Raw genomic sequence first — 19,556 nt, 5'->3', positions numbered from 1 at the left:
GAAAATGTGCTGACAATACCTCCTAACTACAATAAATTAATTTCAAAACTTTCAGTTTATTTTTTCTGGATATATTTTTACATGAATTTACTACAAATGAAGTAAAAAAAAACATCATATGAAAACAGGAGGTGATTATAAAAAAGGTTTTTCATGTCTCCTACAAAACTCATGTTACAGCAGATAGGAGATATTATTACATACCAACAATCTTTGTGGTAATTTCACAATCTTTCAATGTTCTCAATAATCCAAACAAACTATTTTTCCTGTTTCGTTGACAAAATTTGAAGATCACATTATGGTCCCTTTGCCTACAAGTTAATTGAATGAACACTCTTTATAATATAGTGCTGATCCAAATTGGTATGAAACATTTTTAGTAAATTTCAATAGTGGAATTTTTTTTGTATTGTGTATCAATAAAATTAATATTTTGTTCCAGACATTAAAAATAATGAAAACATTAAAAGTAATTCATCCCTGGGTATTTCTAGTAAGGATATTACTGAAAATGAAGTTATAAATAATGAAGAAGGGTGTAATCAATCTGAAATTGAGAATAAAGCAACAGAAATTATTTTACAACCTCCTACTTCTGCAAACAATGAAAAAGAGATTGAAGAAAACCTTTGTGATAATATGAATGAGATTGTTGATCCTACTGTTGACAGTAAAGATAGTAATGAAAGCGAACCATTTGTTTCAGAAGAACAATCAATTAATAATGAAAATATTTCTGCAGTAGATAATTCAATAATTACTATTGAAGTAAATAAGGACAAAATTAATGATGAAAAAAGTAATAAAATAAATGAATTAACGAATGATGATAGTACAAGCAGTTGGGAACTTGTAGATCTTAATGAGGCAATGTCATTGGAGTCGTCAGTAAGTTCAACTCCATCGGTTAATGTTGAGGAACCTGCGAACGTAATAGCTAATTCTCAGAATGTATTAGATGACATAACATCAAGTGGAGATAAAGCAGGGACATCTCTATTAAAGCTGGATACTGAAGAGAACAGAGAAGCTGAAAGTATTCAAGTTGAGGCTACTGATCAAACAGATGGAACAGTTGATTTACTTATTACAGAAAATATAGAAAAGCTTGAGGAGGTTAGTAAGGTGACTAGCATAGATCAAGTTAATAAAGATACAGAAAGTACTAGCTCAAAAGTTAAAATAAGCGAAGATATGTGTGTCAATGAATTAAAGGGGTTAGAGGTAACATCTTGTGAAGCAGAAGCAGTTCCTTCGGAGATTAGCGGTATGTAGAGCTACATTATTATTATTTTATAAATTTAAAAATTTTTTATTCATTAGTTACTATTTATCAATCATAGGAAGAATAAAACAAAATTTTTGGAAGAAATAACCTCTGATATAATGCTGTTTATCTTCTGAAGTACATATTTATTTTACTGGTGTTACTAATCAGAAAGTTCTTTTAAGTCGAGACAAAATTCAATATATTTGGTCAACTGGAATGCCTTTAAGAATTTAAAAATGGTTACAAGTAAAATGTCTGTATTTTAACTAACAACAATTTTATCTACAACTATCCTTATATAATCTTCTGTACAATAACTTCAATACCCTGTATTGTAGATAGTCAATAAAAATGGTTCCATGCACATAAAAAACGTTTCCAACTATGTTTGCCTTTGATTCGTAATACATGAATTGACTTAAGCCACAATAAAAGTTTAAAATAAGTTTATTCATGTTTCAATTTCCACTTCGAAAATCGTTCTCAAAATATTAATTGACTATTCCCTCACCCCATTTCATTTATTTAATTTTTTTATTTATTTTATTTATTATTTTATATATTTTATTTATTTTATTTATTTTATTTAGTTTATTTATTTTATTTATTTTATTTATTTTATTTATTTTATTTATTTTATTTATTTTATTTATTTTATTTATTTTACTTATTTTATTTATTTTATTCATTTTATTTATTTTATTTATTTTATTTTTTTTATTTATTTTATTTATTCCATTTATTCTATTCCATTTTTTCCATTTATTCTATTTATTTTATTTCTTTTATTTTAAGAAACACGCATGGGACTGTGGCTGCGTTTACTACTCCAAGTAGTGTGTGATCGCGCAGTGTGTGGTCGCGCGATCTGTCCGTAGTCCGCGATAAGAAAGCTATACTTATAAAAACAAACACAAATTTTAAACTTTTCCCATATTTAAAAATCTGTTTCGTACTTAAATTATGAGGTTGGTACTTATACATCACCCACGTACTGTTTGGCACACCTGTGATTTGATTTCTTAAATTCTAGATTTGTTTGGCTTATGTAATTCTTATGTAGTATTTTATTTTGTAGAATCTCACAAGGCTACTACTATTGAAGAAACAAAAAATGTTGAATTACAAATGGAAATATCATCCAGTGAAGTTTGTGTCCAACAAGAAGAAAGCAAGCCTCAGAATATTGAGGATGAATCATCCAATCTAGAAGCAGTAGGTTCAAGTGCAAATCCAAAAATCTCTGAAGATATTTCTAAACTGGATAAGAGTGATACCTTGGAAATATCTAAAGAAGACTTATCTTCTAATCCTGAAAATTCAGTAACAGATGACATTATCATTTCCAAAGAACCCATAAATGTAAATCATTTAGATGCACTAATACCTGAATTAACTCAAGAAAATATTGAACCTGATGTTGAAGATAAAGCAACTCCAGAAGTGATTGTTGCCAAAGAAACTGATGTAACTAGTCATATTGTAGAAAATATTGAATCAGCTGGTGAAACAGAGAAACCTAATGAAAAATCGAATTCAGATATACTAGAATCAGTTAAAGAAAGCCATGGAATTAAAGAAGTCGAAGTTAATGTTCACATGTCAAGTGATGTGGTTGAACATATAAATATTGAAAAGTCAAATACAGTTTGTAGTAAACAAGATGTTGTGAAAACTGATTTTCAAAGAGAAACAACTGAGGACACCGAATTTATGGAGAAACAGGAAACCAACAATGCTAAATTAGAAAATACAGTAATTTCAATTGAAATGTTCAATAAATGTGATAATTCTAGAGATGAGAACAAAGATTCGTCAGACATTAAGATAGATGAATCAGAAGGGTCTGCAATAAAATCAGTTGAGAATTCATCAGAATCAAAAAATAAAATTGGGGAGATGGAACCGATGGATGTTGAACCTGCTGAAAAAACTTTAAGTGAAATAGAATCTGTTAGGGAAATCATAGAAAAAGATACAGAACCAATGGAAACTGATGAGTCGATAGAAACAGACCAGAAGCATATAAAAGCAACACAATTAGATGAAGGCGATTTAGGGTCAAATAATCCTGATGAAACTGATTCTGAAATACCTAAAACTGAAGCTGTAGAGCAAATTATAAATGTCCAAAAAGATTTGGAATTGGTTGAAACAAACATCAATGAACAAGGTAATAGCAATGTAGAAGTTTCTGTAGTCGTTCATGATTTCAAGAAATTGGAGCCGCCCCAAACTGCAAAAGAATCTGATTCTGAATCGCTTACACCTGGGGAGGAAAAAACAAAGTCTACAACAAATGAAAAAGTTGATGATTTAATAGAGATCCAATCACATGAAGCAGTTCAAGAAATTTCTGATATTGAGGGTACAGACCAAAATACAATTAACATGCTTGTACAAGAGGCAGAAAGTGTTAAAACGGGTTCAGAAGAAGTAGAACAGATTAATACCAGTACAGAAGATACAGAATCTGTGAGAACTGTTAAAGATATAGATGCCAACAGTCATGCAATAGAGTCAGAACACATTAATGCTAATGTAGAAGAAGTTAAAATTGATATAAACAGTACTGAAGAAATTATTACGGAAACGGAAGTTGATGTGAATGAGACAGAAGAGAAAAAAAATACTGAAGAAGGGACAGATGACATTGTAATGGAACAGGTACACAGTCAGGCTGATGTAGAAGAGAAAAAAGAGGCAGAAGAAAATTCTAAAGAAACAGAAAACATTAAAGAAGATATTAAATCTGATATAAAAGATGTAAGTGAGGCTGTAGCAAATACAAAACAAGTTGAATCTAACATAGAAGAGAAAGCAGAGGTTAGAACTGATTTAATAGAACCAAAAGAGGTTTTGGTGGAATTACAAGAGATTAAAGATGATGAAGTGACAGAAGATATGAAAGCTGATGCTGTGGAAAAAGATGAGTGTAAAACATCTATAAAAGATACATATATTAAGCTTGATATTCCACAGAAAGAACAAGTACAAAGTGACGTAGAGATGACAGATCCTATTAATACTGATACAGAAAAGAATGAGCAGGTTACTGAGGTGGAAGAAACAAAATTAGAAAAAACCCAGGAACATTCTGAACTCAACATTGGAACTGATCAATATTCTGAACCTGTTAATGTTGACAAAGATATGCAAAACATTAGTAAAACTAATGAAGATGATTCAGAACTTGAGCAAGAAACTTCTAAGGTGATAGAACATATTGATGAAAAAGAAGTAGAACCAGTTGAAACTGAAGAACTCGAAATCACGGATTTAGAGGAAGCAGCACCTATTAATACTGATCAAATGGATTGTGAGTTAGTAAAAGTGTCTACAGAAGAATCAGAACAAATTGAAACTGATGATGTAGTTGTTTCAGAACCGCAAACTGAACAAAAATTATCAGATAATGTTGAGGCACAAGCAAGTGAAGTAAAAGATGATATTAAGGGTCATATAGATGTTTCAAGATCATCAACACATCAAGACTTATTAGAAAAAAATGAAGATGTAGAAATATCACAAACAAGTGAAGTATGTACGGAAAATCCTGAAGGAGATAGTGTTTTTCCAATACAGTCAGAAAAAGCATTAACAGAAAACATTAGCGATGATGTAGAACAAATACAATCAAGTGGAGTAATTAAAGATTCATTGGAATCTAAGAAGGATGTTTCTAGATTACAAACTGAAGAAGAATTATCAGAAAAGATAGAAGATGTTCAAGAGTCACAATCAAGTGAGGTGATTAAAGATACACCTGAAGTTAATAAAGGTATTTCCATATCACAAACTGAAGAATTACCAGAAAAAATTAAAAACGTCATAGAAGACTTACCATCAAGTGCATTCATTCAAGATGCGACTGAAACTGATACAGATATTTCCAGATCTGAAAATGAAGGAGACTTAACAGAAAAAATAGAGGATCTTGAAGAGTCACAATCAAATGAAGTGATTAAAGATGTGGCTGAAGCTGATAAAGATTCTAAATCCCAAACTGATGAATTATCAGACAAAAATGATGCAGTCAACGAAGACTCACTACCAACTGCATTAATTAAAGATGCGACTGAAGCTGATAAAGATGATTCTAAATTACAAACTAATGATCTTTCGAACTCAGAAAAAATTGAAGATGTGGACAAAACACAATCAAGTGTGATAATTAAAGATTCAACTGAAACTGATGATATTTCACTATCAAAAACCAAAGAAGTGTCAGAAAAAGTGGAAAGTGTTATAGAAGATTCTCAACCACATGAAGTTATTGCAGATACAACCGAAGCTGTTGCTTCTGTATCTGGAACTGAAAAAGAACTATCCAAGAAAATTAAAAATATCCAAGACTCATCACAGTCAAGTGAAATAACAAATGATGATACTGAATCAGTTGAAACTGGTCAAGAAATATCTATGCAAACAGATGAAGTTTTTGATCCAGTTAAGGTATCCCAAGAAGATTCTGCAGCATGTGTTGAATCTCGGAAGAATGTGGAAGCACCTGATCTCGAAGCTAATCAAGATGATGAAAAAATGGAAGTAGAATCAGGTAATAAATTTTTGTTGCACTTAATTTTTTCTTATTTTTTTTATTTATGATTTTTTTTGGAGTATTTGGATAAATTTTATATCCGCAAAATATTAAAAAATATATGAGCTAAAAATAAGGATTTTATTTAAAAATTTTTAAAAACATGAACAAAATTAGGAACAAATTTCATATACACTCGCGATCATAAAATCCGGGTCACCTTGAAAATTTCAAGTTTTTTGAATATTTTTGCATCTGGTGCAATAATAACCTTTTTTTAGGCTAATGTATTTTTTATTTGTCATCAATGTTTGTTTTGAAAGAAAAAAAAAACGGTTTTTTATTGTTTTTATTGAAAAAGCAGAAAACAAACCAAATTGTTGATAAAACAGACATACGAAAAAAAAAAATGAAAAATACAGAACGTGCTAAAACAGTGAAATTTCAATGACTAATATTGCCTCCCCTTGCTCTAATAACCTCTTGCAGACGACGGGGCATACTCTCAATTTTTCTCCGGATTACATGTTGTGGTATGTTATTCCACTCTCTCACTAACATATCCTTAAGCTCCTGTGCGTTGTTAGGAGGTGGTGTATGGGTTTGAATACGTTTTTTCAAATCGTCCCAGAGATGTTCGATGGGATTCAGGTCCGGGGCCCTATCTGGCCAGGGTAACCTCGTAATTCCAACCTCGTCCAAGTATTGCATACTGATCCTGGCAACGTGGGGTCGCGCGTTGTCTTGTATAAAAACGGCGTCTTCTCCAAGCCCTGTCATGGTGGGCATAACATGTTCTTCCAGAATCTCCGTAATGTACCTTCGTGCAGTTAAGGACCCATTTTCGATGAAGGGTAATTCTGTGCGGAAGTCGGAAGATACACCTCCCCAAGCCATGACCGAGCCTCCACCAAATGGCATTCTTGGAGCCATGCAAGCTTGTGAAAATCGTTCACCGGTTTTCCTCCAAACTTTTACACGTCCATCGGATCCAGTTAGGCAGAAACGGGATTCATTTGAGAATAACACTTTGCTCCAATCATTAATTCCCCAATGCACGTATTGTCGAGCAAAAGCTAGTCGTGCAACTCGACGCGCCCGGCGAAGTGGCGGTCCTGTAGCCATTACCCGAGAAGATAGTCCAGAAGAACGAAGTCTTCTCCTCACTGTTGCAACGCTAACATTGCAATTTCGTACTTCCTGTAGACGATTTCGATGCATAACCGCAGTTGAGGTCGGGTTTCGTAAAGCCTGAAACATAAGGAAACGGTCATCTCGTGCCGTGGTCGTTCTTATTCGTCCAGAGCCAGGTCGTCTGGTTAGCAAACCCGTCTCCTGAAAGCGTTGAAGCACTCGTTGAACCGTAGAAAGGCTTACGCCAACAGTTCTTGCGACTTGCCGTTGAGTATGACCGTCTTCCACAAGCGCAACAATGCGTGCCGTTTCAACAACTGTCAAAGGCATTTTTGGCAAAAAATTAACAATAATAAACACTAATATTGGCACTAATACACACTAATGGTGGCAATAATAAACGTTTGTTTGTTGCGTTTGAACAGAAAGTCGAAGCACAAATGAGACATTTAAAACAAGCGGCAGTTACAGGTACCGTTCATTTTGGGAAGTGTATAGTTTTCCGCGAAATCGGCATTATTGGAATTCTTTGTTACAAAGGAAATCTCTAAGCTAACAACAATTCTCAGAAACATGCATTAGTTTGTATTTGTGTTATTATTGTTTACGATAAAGCTCGTTAAAAATGAAATAACGGTGATTTTCAAGGTGACCTGGATTTTACTATCGCGAGTTTACTTATTATATTGTCTTTCTTCAATTGACGCGTAGTTGTTATTATAAAATCATTATAGTAATTATTGCGTAGCAATTTTACTGTGCCGTTTCAATTAATGTGAAATTACACATATGAGCTGTAAAAAAAATGAATAGTTTTTATTGATGCGCCCGGCGAAGTGGCGGTCCTGTAGCCATTACCCGAGAAGATAGTCCAGAAGAACGAAGTCTTCTCCTCACTGTTGCAACGCTAACATTGCAATTTCGTACTTCCTGTAGACGATTTCGATGCATAACCGCAGTTGAGGTCGGGTTTCGTAAAGCCTGAAACATAAGGAAACGGTCATCTCGTGCCGTGGTCGTTCTTATTCGTCCAGAGCCAGGTCGTCTGGTTAGCAAACCCGTCTCCTGAAAGCGTTGAAGCACTCGTTGAACCGTAGAAAGGCTTACGCCAACAGTTCTTGCGACTTGCCGTTGAGTATGACCGTCTTCCACAAGCGCAACAATGCGTGCCGTTTCAACAACTGTCAAAGGCATTTTTGGCAAAAAATTAACAATAATAAACACTAATATTGGCACTAATACACACTAATGGTGGCAATAATAAACGTTTATTTGTTGCGTTTGAACAGAAAGTCGAAGCACAAATGAGACATTTAAAACAAGCGGCAGTTACAGGTACCGTTCATTTTGGGAAGTGTATAGTTTTCCGCGAAATCGGTATTATTGGAATTCTTTGTTACAAAGGAAACCGCTAAGCCAACAACAATTCTCAGAAACATGCATTAGTTTGTATTTGTGTTATTATTGTTTACGATAAAGCTCGTTAAAAATGAAATAACGGTGATTTTCAAGGTGACCTGGATTTTACTATCGCGAGTTTACTTATTATATTGTCTTTCTTCAATTGACGCGTAGTTGTTATTATAAAATCATTATAGTAATTATTGCGTAGCAATTTTACTGTGCCGTTTCAATTAATGTGAAATTACACATATGAGCTGTAAAAAAAATGAATAGTTTTTATGTGGAATTTTAAGTTTTTTAAAATAATTCAGTTTAAGTTGAATATTTTATGGCCTTCTTATTTAATTTTTCTGTTTTTTTTTTAATAAAAATGGCACAAAGAAAGGAAATTCAAATACACCCTGTGTGATCATTCAAATAATCGCCCTGTATATTGTTAAATTATGGGAGCAGAAACTTGTTAATGTGTATTTGACATTCCCCATAGTGGACTCTGTACGAGGAAGGAGTACAAACAGTTTCTCATGATTCATTCTGTATAATATAAAACGTCTGTGTTCTAGTATTTTCACTTTTTATTGTATAATTTTGGCTTTTTCTATTCTAGATGCCAATTCAGTTTCCGAAAATATGTCAGAAGCTGAAGTAGAGCCAAAAGTGACGGAAGATAAGGTAATTACAGTTTTGGAGTCAAAATCAGAAATTTCTCCAGAATCAGAAGCAATTATACCGATTGAAGCTTCAGATAATTCAACTGGCGATAAACATATAGAAGCAGTAGATGCTGCCGGTTCTGAACTAGTAAATAAAACGATTTCTGAACCTGTTGATGATATACAATCCGCAGAAATATTAAATACAAGCGGTAACACTCCAAATGAGGAAACTATTGTAGAATCAAATGAAAATTCTGATCACATAACAGATGTTTTACCCAAAAGTACAGAGGTTTCCGATAAATCAATTATTAATAAATCTGTAAAATCAATAGATACTGTTACTTTTGAACAAGTAAGTAAAAGCGATACTGAACTGGATGATAATACAGAATCCACAGAAGTTTTAGCTGTAGGCAGTAACAGTCCACCTTGTGGTATTGATATGATAAATGTGAAAGCCATTAAAAAATCCAATGAAAACTGCGATATTCTCCAAACACATATTTTACCCGAAGGCACAGATTTAATACCAGTAATCTCAGAGGATACGCCTACTGAATCTACAACTGACTCTTGTCAGGATCATGAAAAACAGCATGAAAATAAATATGGTAAAGACTTAGATGAAAATAAAGAAACAGTGAACAATAAAATTGAAAATAAACCAAACACTATTGCACCTAGAAAGTCATTAGCAGAATTAGAACTTGCACCTTTACAACTATCTGAGGATGATGACTCAGAGGAAGAAATTGTGCCTAGATTGGCACTTACACCTGAGGAATGTGTTATACATTCACCAGATACTGGAGCAGTTTTAGAACCACTGCCACAAATGGAACAAATGTTAGATGATGATAAAGATATGATTATTCAAACTGTAGCACCAGCTTTAGTAGATACTCCGGATAATTTGGAAACTATATTAGCTGTTCAGAGCTTGCAAAACATTGATATTCCAAAACAAGATGAAAGTAATATAAGTGAGAAAGAGAGGAGAGAAATGGAAGCGTTGGCAATGGCTGTACAAAGTATTACTGATCCTTCTACGAATTCATATGTAGATGATTACATGACGCCCACTATCGAATCGGAATGTTTAATTCAGGGAGATGTAATTGAAACCCAAGATCAAGATATTTCCATGCTTGTAACAGAAATGGAACCAGTACAGGAACCAATTATTGATACAAATACGATACAAGAATCCATATCTGAAGCAGAAAATACAGCTGTTGTTGACTCAGAAAAAGTAAATGAAATGGAAACACAACCAATAATACAAGATAATGCAGTCAGTTCTGAACCAACTGAAATTGAATCATCAAACTCCAATCGACAAACTGAAATCGCGAATATTGAACAAGATGTTGTTGAAACATCAAATTCTGATATATCTATTGTTAAATCGTCTGATATTGAACCTAATATTACAACTTCCAACATTGATACAACAAATAATATTGATCAAGATGTGAAAGAGGTATCTACTTCTGAACAACTCGAAATGGATCCTGAATCTTCAACTTCCGATCAACAATCCAATGCAGTAACATCTTTTGCTGACACAGAATCAGAAGCAGTAAAAAAACCAGTTGATACTTTTGAAGATTCTACCGAAGAATCTGACGTAGTCACATCCGTTACTGATGTAGTCAAAACAGCAGAAGCGGTAACGCCAGTTGATAGTGTTGAAGATTCTGCGAAAGAAGTATCTGCTATCCAAGAACCTGAAATAGATAGTGCTCCAGATAATACTAATGTTTCTACAGAAGCTCAAGAAAGCCTTGTTAGTGAAGATTCAACAACTGTAAAAGGTATATATGTCTAGTTTAATTGTATACTTTGGCTTTTAAAATGAGTACTAAACACTTCCAATATCACTTACACAACATACTACACACCAATTAGCTACACATATCACAAATTACTTCGTAAAAAGTAATTCTTCTCCATGAGATGATTTCTACATGGTGAATTTTGCTACGAAATTAATGAAAAAACGTAATTTTGTTTTAAACTACATCATATAACACTGCCAAACCTTTATTGAAAAGACGAGAATATCGAGAAGAGTCCAAAAATGTAAAAATCTAGAGGGTGTTCCATTAAAAAATGTATAAGTTTGTCCCACCTTGTTAATATGTGGTGGCACTGTATTTTTGAAAATATTTTTAAAATGGTCCTATCTGTGCTGCAACTTGTACCTTTCGTTGTCTAATCTCACTGTATCGTCGACATAGCATACAATTCAATTTCTTAATTTTCTCAGTTATTTCTTCTCGTGATGTTATATCTATTCTCACATTTTTTCGTATAAAAATTGAAACGTCTTGATACCCTATATTTTTCTTGGAGCCCCACTTAAACAACGGCCAAAGTGTCAAGTTTTCTATTCCATGATCAGCTTTTTATCTTGATTTTAGTAATAACAGCAATTTCGATTTCCATGGTTTTAGTTCACACATGATTTCAGTTGTTTTTCGAGGGAGGCTTTGTGCATTCTGTTTCTAAAATTATATTCTGTTTTCTTAGATTTTGTCGTTGCGTTTTGTTTGATGTATTGATGGTTAAATATCGAAAGCTCAAAAGTCAAAATTTACAAATTTTTAGGAAAGCAAAAGAACTTCTATGCTTAGTACATATTTTTTCTTTCTTAGTATTTATTTAATTATTACTTTGAAACAAAAAAACCTGCTTAGTTTTTATGAATCTAGGGATTTGCCAGAACATTCGGAACAATATTTTCAACCCAACTCCTCATAGATATAAAAATGGCCAATTTTTGACTTATCAGTTTTTGACATTTAATCGTCGATATGTAACATTGAAAACATTTCAAAACATAGTTTTCATGAATCTGGGATTTTGCCAAAGCTTTGGCCAATTTTTGACTTGTTAGGTTTTGACATTTAACTATGGATATGTAACATTGTTTTTTCTAAGTTACCAAGAAATTGGCCAAATGAGTTGCACTAGCTAAGGAGTTTACTGAAGCACTTTCCTTTTCAAGAAACTGAAGTGTATTCAATGTTAGTTAAAGTGTTAGTACTACATTATGATGAATTTGTTTTTTGATGGGTTATCAGAATTATGTCATCCTGTGTCATTTTTTACAGTTTCAGTAATCGCCTTAATAGTTTATCGACCACCAGACCACATAATCTCGTTGGTTTTTAAAATATTTTTACCAGTTTCTGAAAAAAATAGCCAGACATATCTAATCTAAACCGGCTCTCTTGTAAACATTAAAAAAACTCAAAAACAGGAACACGTGATAAACATTCACTCAACAAACATATGCATACTTTTATATATGTAAACTATATGCTTCCGTAGAATAATGGGAAATTATTTGAGACTTTTTTATAATAGTATTAAGTTGTTCTATTAACCCATTTACGGCCAAAGGTGCGTAAACGCAACCTTTATTGTTAATTTTTTTTTTGGCCCGAAAATAATTTTTTTAATGTTTTCTTTTTATTGAAGTAACATCTCAATAGATTGAGGTATATAGTATCATTTTTCTTTTGACAAAAATATTACTTTTTAAATATTTTAAGATTATTATAATTTTGCATAATTTAATGATTTATGCACATCTTCATACAAAAAATTTTTCCGATACTAATTATAAACTTAATTCATATTTTGTATTCTATAATTATAAAAATATGTTGAAATTTTTATTATTCTAAAAACTTATTCATTCATACTTTAAAAATAAGGTCTATAATTGCATGTTTATACGATGGATTCGTATACGCACCTTTGGCTGAAACCATATTATATTTTTTTCATAGACTAAACAATCTGAAATTACGATCTCGTCAATAGTCAATACACTTCATTCACTATTTATAAAATTGCTGTGTGCTGTAAACGTTATATTTGCTTTTTTATATATATTGTCACCAATTTTTGAAATAATTAACCGAAAGTTTGCAGAATTTGGAGTTTTTGCAAAAAATCTTTCCATTGACGAGGAAATGGTTCCATATTTCGGGCGACATTCGTGCAAAAAGTTCATCCGTGGAAAACCTGTTAGATTTGGTTTTAAACTATGGTGTTTATGTTCTGATACTGGTTATTTGTTCAAATTTATTCCATATGGCGGAAAAACTGAGAAAACAGATAATAATTTTAGCTTAGGAACGGCAGTTGTTTTGAATTTACTTTCGATAGTTAAAAACCCACAGCAACATAAGGTTTTTTTCGACAACTTCTTTACGTCATATGCTCTTTTTGGACTATTGAAAGAAAAAGGATTCTTTGCAACAGGAACAGTAAGGGAAAATCGCACTGCTAAGTGTCCTCTAGAAGAAAACAAAATTATGAAAAAAAAGGAAAGAGGTTCATATACATGTGCATTCGATTCCAATTTAGAAGTTTTGGTGACAAGATGGAACGATAATTCAGTAGTGACTGTAATGACAAATACATGTGACGTTTTACCCCTTATGCAAACTAAACGTTATAACCGTAAAGAACACAAAGAAATTCTTATCCCTCAGCCTAATTCACCAATATAACCAATACATAGGTGGAGTGGATCTGCATGATAATGGCATTGTGAATTACCGTAATAAAATAAAAGGAAAAAAGTGGTGGTGGCCGTTGTTTAGTAACATGATTGACAGTATGGTGATCAATAGTTGGAAAATTTTTAAAATTGTGAATGATTCTAAAATTTCCCAGCTGGAGTTTCGTTCGAGATCGGTTCTTAACTTACTAAAATATAGTGGACATGCAGAAAATAGTGAAGAAACCGCTACATCATTGTCAAACTCAGTATATGGACGTCCATCTAAATTTGCTTTACCAGATGAAACTAGATTCGACAATATTGGCTATATTATAAAAAGAGACGATAATAGTGCAAGAAGAAAATGTCGGATGTGCAAAAGTAATACTATTTATTTATGTAAAAAGTGTACAGTGCATCTACACCCCGAATGTTTCGAAAATTTTCATCTTAAAATTTAATTTACAGTTAAGATACAATATGTTCCTTTTTGAAAAATTGTATGCGTATTCGGCCAAAGGTGCGTATACGCACCCACCTGTTTTTCCTTTCATGAGAAAAAAAATTCTTTTTGGTTGTAAATAGACGGAATATCAAACGGTGGCCTAAGTATGGTGGAATATAGTTACTGAGGAACTGCGTATTTTCTGTGAGTACTATAAGAAATTACCGAATGACTGACGAGAAAATATAACCTTCCCAGTATTTAAAAAAGGTGAAAAAGACTATCCCAAAAACTATTGCAGGATAAGTCTCTTACTACTATTTGCCAGATACTGGAAAAGACAAATCGAATTCAACAAAACTACTTACATCTGCGTGGACCGTACAAAGGCTTTTTGCAGAGTAAGAGGTGCGGATGTTCTTAAACTATTATTATCACTATTATTATCTAGAAATATAGACCCCGTGATTCGAGTACTCATCAAAGAAATGAACACCAGTAACTGTACATTTGTAAGAGCGGAAAACCAACTAAGAAGATACTTATACAGACAGATATAAGACAGGGAGACAGCCTCAGTCCAATTCTCCAATTTAGTGATGATGGATGGGATCATAAAGAAGTTAAATCAGCAGAAAAAGGTTACAAAAAGGGAACCAAAGAATTTAAAATATGCTGGTGAGGTAGTACCGTTCGCGTCATAAAAAACTGGTAAAACTCTTATAACCGAAAATCGTGTTTTTCAAGTTGTGTAAGTTGATCTTGTCACATATGTCATTCTAATTTCTAGGGCAACGTTGTCAGTTCATCGAAAATATATCAAATCAACTAAAAGGAAAGCTGTGCGATAGACACATTATAAAATTACAGTAGATGCATTCCAATGTTCCCTGTACCAATACCCTATGTTTAAAGATGTGTACCAGTAAAGTAAAGTAAAGATGAGAAAATGTACCAGTTTTATATGACGGGAACTGTACTTATATCGGAGGATAAAGATAACCTACAAAGGTACAGGTTGCAAAACATTGAAGAAAATATTCAATATGGTTATATCTATTGAGAAGACACAGTCACTCATCATTACCAACGAACCTTTAAGATGTAAACTAGTGGCAACAAGCAAAAGTTTTGAGCAAGTTATGAACTTCAAATATCTATAAGTTATTATCAGTAGCAGCAACCTCAAGAAGAAAGTCAAAGCATAGACTAACAGAGCAGCAATAATATCTGGATACCTACGTGACATTACAATAGAACAAGCACATAAACGTGAGAATATATAAGACCAGTAATGGCATGTGACCGAGATCAGAGCGAAAACAGCTGCAACTAAGAAGCTCCTAAGGACAACTGAAATAAGAACGCTGAGATCCATTGCTGGTTGCACTCTTAGGGACCGACAAAGAAATGAGATTATAAGAACAATGTGGCGTCGGTTATATTGTAAGATAGACTAGACAGAGACGCAGGAAGTGGAGAGACTGCATAAGTAGAATGGACGATGAGAGGCTCGCAAAAATTGCAAGAAAAACTTCTGAAAAACCCAATACATTGAGACCACGTGCGAGAGTTCCAAAACGATGGTAGGAAAGCTGGATACCGGAGTCCCAAGACTTAGTTGTAAGAATGAACAGGACTTAGTTCTAAATTAAGAATAAGAACAGTATGTGAGAGAGACAGTTCAGTCGGAAAAACTTACAACCGCAATCCAAGACCGTTTATCGCTTAATTGATTTTTAACAAAAAAAAAACACATCTCAGTGCTAATGAGATACTTGAACTGCAGTAAGCATATAATATAACTGAGTTTGCAAGCTACTTGAAGACGTCTACATCAAGCTAATATTAATGCTGGACAGTCACTTAAAGTTTGTCCAGTATCGGTTAAAAATCTAGAAATCTCTAAATTGGACTAATAACCAGTGGTCCACAATTTTGTTTACACAGAGTATCGATTTCATCTTCACTCGTACTCAAGAATATTGAGAAGTTGGTGGGAACCTGGACCAATTGCACGTCTTTAAGCACTTCAAAGTCCATGTTCTGTTGTGATATTAGTATTGGAGGAAGAACTCTTTCCACATAGCAGTTTTTTGAATGAAATTGCATGTACAATGTACCTTTATTCTTGAGACTATTTGGTTTCATATGCAGTAGCTGCTTTCCAAATATTTCTTCTAATCTATAACGTTCTTCCTCATTAGCTCAAATTTTCTAAAAATCTCAACCCAATTAAGCAAGAGAGTGCGCTGCAATTGATCACCGAATTTTGGGTATGAGTAGGAGGTGTAGGTCTGTATTCATGGTAAATAGGGTACTGAACACTTTTGTTACGTTTTGATTAATTTTTTTATTATAATTTATAGAATTGTAGAAATCACTGCTTTTTTATTTTTATGAAACTTTTTCCTTGCCAGCTTATAAATTACGTTTTAAGCTTATAATATATATTTTTTTTTAATTTTTCGACTTATTCCTAAACATTGTTGATGTGTGTATAAAATTGTTATTTTGATGTAAGACTTTGTGTGGTTAAGACTTTTTATTAAAATATTCTGTATTACATTCTTATTTACAGGTAAAAGAGCAAATGACTCAGAAGCTTCAACAAGTGAAAAAGTAGTATGTGAATCACTGCCGGAAACTAACTTCAAAGAGGATGAAGAAAAAACAACAACTGTAACAACTACTGACAATAAAGTTGAAGAATCCAGTGTTTCGGTCACTCAAGAACACTCCCAAACCGAAGTACTTAAGCATAATAAGGAGAAACCTAAGAGTTCTGAAAAATCTAAAAAACACCGAAAATCAGAAAGGTCTGATAATTTTGAGGAATTAACTATCAATGTTGATGTATCTGAGAAAGAAAAAACTTACAGTCCGAAAGTTACTATTAAACCTATAAAAGTACCCGACGAGGAAGTTAGTACGACCACATCTATAACATCCGAATCTGAAATTAGCAAAGGAAGCTTAAAGATGACTATCACAAAACAGTCTGATAACACACATTCTATATTGAAAATTAGTGATCAAGAACATTCTGAAGCAGTCTTAGATCCTGACGAAGAACCTATTCCAAAATTAATCATCAAACCCAAAATACAACAGGTCAGTTTTGTTTTTTAATAAATTAGATCTATAATCGAAGTAAGAAATAGTTCTCATATTGGAGTTATCTCCCTAGAGATTATTAAATAATTTAGTTGAAAAAAAGGACCTTGTCAACAATCTTGGCGGTCATATACACCTTTTTTCAACTAAATTATTTAATAATGTTTTTTGAGAACGATTTCCGGAGAGGAAATCGAAACGTCAAATTTTTTAGATAAAATGTAATTATCATTACAATCAATTGTGGCTTATTCCCATACAAACATTGTATTTAATATAATTAATATTGTCCATTGCGCCCACCTGCTACTATTTTTTTTAACTTTGTGATAGTATTTAATTATGTATTTTTGTTGTGTATTATTTCTATATTGGAGACGTAAGATATAGACCTAAAGCTCCCACGGGGAAGTCTTTTAAAGCAGATGGGCGAATGGTGTTGGGTGATAGCAGTCGTATTAGTTGGTTGTGATTTAAAAAAAATCTAGGATTTCTTCTTAGTTAAGACTAAAAGTCGTCTACTGTTATCAAAGAAGCTGGGTCTGGTATTATCTTGTATATCTTTAACTATTTCGTATCTCTTTAACTAGAATTCTTTTTGCTACATGCCCAACTGTTTCTGGTTTCTTTGATCACAATGACACAATTACATTTAAATTAACATACAGATAGAGGATTATTATTAGTCAAAGGAAAATTTGCTATATTTTTGATGGCAATTCTCCATAATTAAATTTAATAGAAGTAAGAAGAAGAGAACAGTTTTCTTTATGAAATTTTGGGTTATTATTAAAGACAAATGTTTGTTTAGGTTCTTTCTTTTTTAAATTATTAATTAACTTTTACTAGTATTAACTTTTATATTATTCATTAAAAATTAACTTTTTTATTTTAGGTTGAACAACAACACAGTCCTAAAATGTCAACCAGAAGCTCAAAACACTCACCAACTAGTTCCAGTCAAAGTGCAATTAGTCCTAGAATAACTATAAAACCAGTGGTGAAACAACAAGAACAACCTGTTAGTCCTTTGAAAATCAAAATAAACACTAAGGCTAACACTAAGACTACCGGAAAAGATGAAGAAAGTAATAAAAAAATGTCAATAAAATCTGCCGCGAAATCTAATGAAGATGTTGAGCAACTTCAAAGCCCGAGGATTACCATTAAACCCATTCCCAAACCAGATTCGGAAAAAGAAACGAATCCAAGGTAAATAAATTTTCCGTTTGTTAACGTTTTTGATGAAATACCTGTACTTCTTCAAACTCTTTTGGATACTGATAAGTTTTTCTTTGATTTAATTTTTTATATGAGATTAATTATTTCTGTTTTTTTAGGTTGACCATAAAACCAATTAAAAAGTCAGAAGAAGATATGGCAAACGAGGAAAAAGAACGAACCAGTCCGAAAATTACCATAAAACCCATCGTGAAACCACAAGAACTAGAGTCAGCTCCTTCACAAGAAGAAGAAGAAGTAAAAGAAAGAATCGTCTTAAAAATTAACAAAGGGAATCTCCCTGTAAGTCCAACTAAGGACCCTAAAAAAAGGGAACACCCTACCGATGAAGATAAATCTGAAAGATTGGCTAAGATAACTGTTAAATTTTCAAAGGAGGGTGGACACCATATCGTGCAACAAGGTGATGATAATCCACTAAAAAGACACCAAGAGGAGTTGCCTGTTCCTGAGAAAAATAAGAAGCAGAAAGTCGATACAGATTCTGTTGTGTTAACTAGATCCACCAGGCATAAAGAATACATTGAAGGTATGTTAAAAAAGAAGTATTTTATTTGTGTAAACTATATTTTGATTAGTGTGAATTTTTAATTGACAACAATTGCTATAACTTTCTTTTTGAAAAAACAATTTACAGGAGGTAATTCTACATTTTTTAAAAAATTAAGAGAACCACAAGAACAGTATACAGTACATCATCACAAAATAAATAAACATGCAGTTCCCAAGTTTATAATACCTACTAAAATAAAGAAAAACATGCAATTACTTGAAGTGTATTTTCAACTTTAGAAGACATAATAGAAAACAATACCTTGAATAAAGACTAATATTAGAATATTTCAACAGAATGGACCATTGAATTTGAAGAATTTATTGAATAGTCCCATATCCCGGTTTTTTTCAAAATTTAATATAATTTTAAGTAAGGTGCTGTTTTTGGTCCTGCAAAAGGGACCAAAATAAAAATTCACGTCTATTCGTTCAGTGAATTTAATATTTTTTTGGTAAGCCAATCCGCAATCTCGTCTTTTCTAAATTTACTGGTTGGTAACTATTCTACACGCGGGCAGTGATATGGAGCGTCTTTCAAAACAATAACAGATCCTAGTTCGATTTTTAACAACATATCTGAAAACCATTTTTTATAAATTTCCTCATGGTAATCTCCAGTCTTTTTAGAAACAAATGCATTAAACCTCCTTCAATGAATCCTG

At 32.7% G+C, this 19,556-nt stretch overlaps 1 protein-coding gene across 2 annotated transcripts in view; it reads left to right on the top strand.

Annotated features, from left to right (window-relative positions):
• Window positions 1-19,556, top strand: part of LOC140431504 (uncharacterized) — a 103,490-nt gene that overhangs the window by 10,632 nt on the left and 73,302 nt on the right. For both annotated transcript variants that reach the window (XM_072519419.1, XM_072519421.1), the window contains exons 3-8: window positions 446-1,270; window positions 2,352-5,831; window positions 8,959-10,827; window positions 16,562-17,094; window positions 17,993-18,309; window positions 18,438-18,868. In XM_072519419.1, the coding sequence (XP_072375520.1) occupies window positions 446-1,270; window positions 2,352-5,831; window positions 8,959-10,827; window positions 16,562-17,094; window positions 17,993-18,309; window positions 18,438-18,868 (7,455 nt within the window). The remainder of the gene's footprint in view (window positions 1-445; window positions 1,271-2,351; window positions 5,832-8,958; window positions 10,828-16,561; window positions 17,095-17,992; window positions 18,310-18,437; window positions 18,869-19,556) is intronic.

The sequence above is a fragment of the Diabrotica undecimpunctata genome, chromosome 1 (genome assembly GCF_040954645.1).
Source record: "Diabrotica undecimpunctata isolate CICGRU chromosome 1, icDiaUnde3, whole genome shotgun sequence".
Taxonomy (NCBI): Eukaryota; Metazoa; Arthropoda; class Insecta; order Coleoptera; family Chrysomelidae; genus Diabrotica; species Diabrotica undecimpunctata.
Note: the sequence above shows the minus strand (reverse complement) of the source record. Positions and strands in the feature narration are given on the sequence as shown.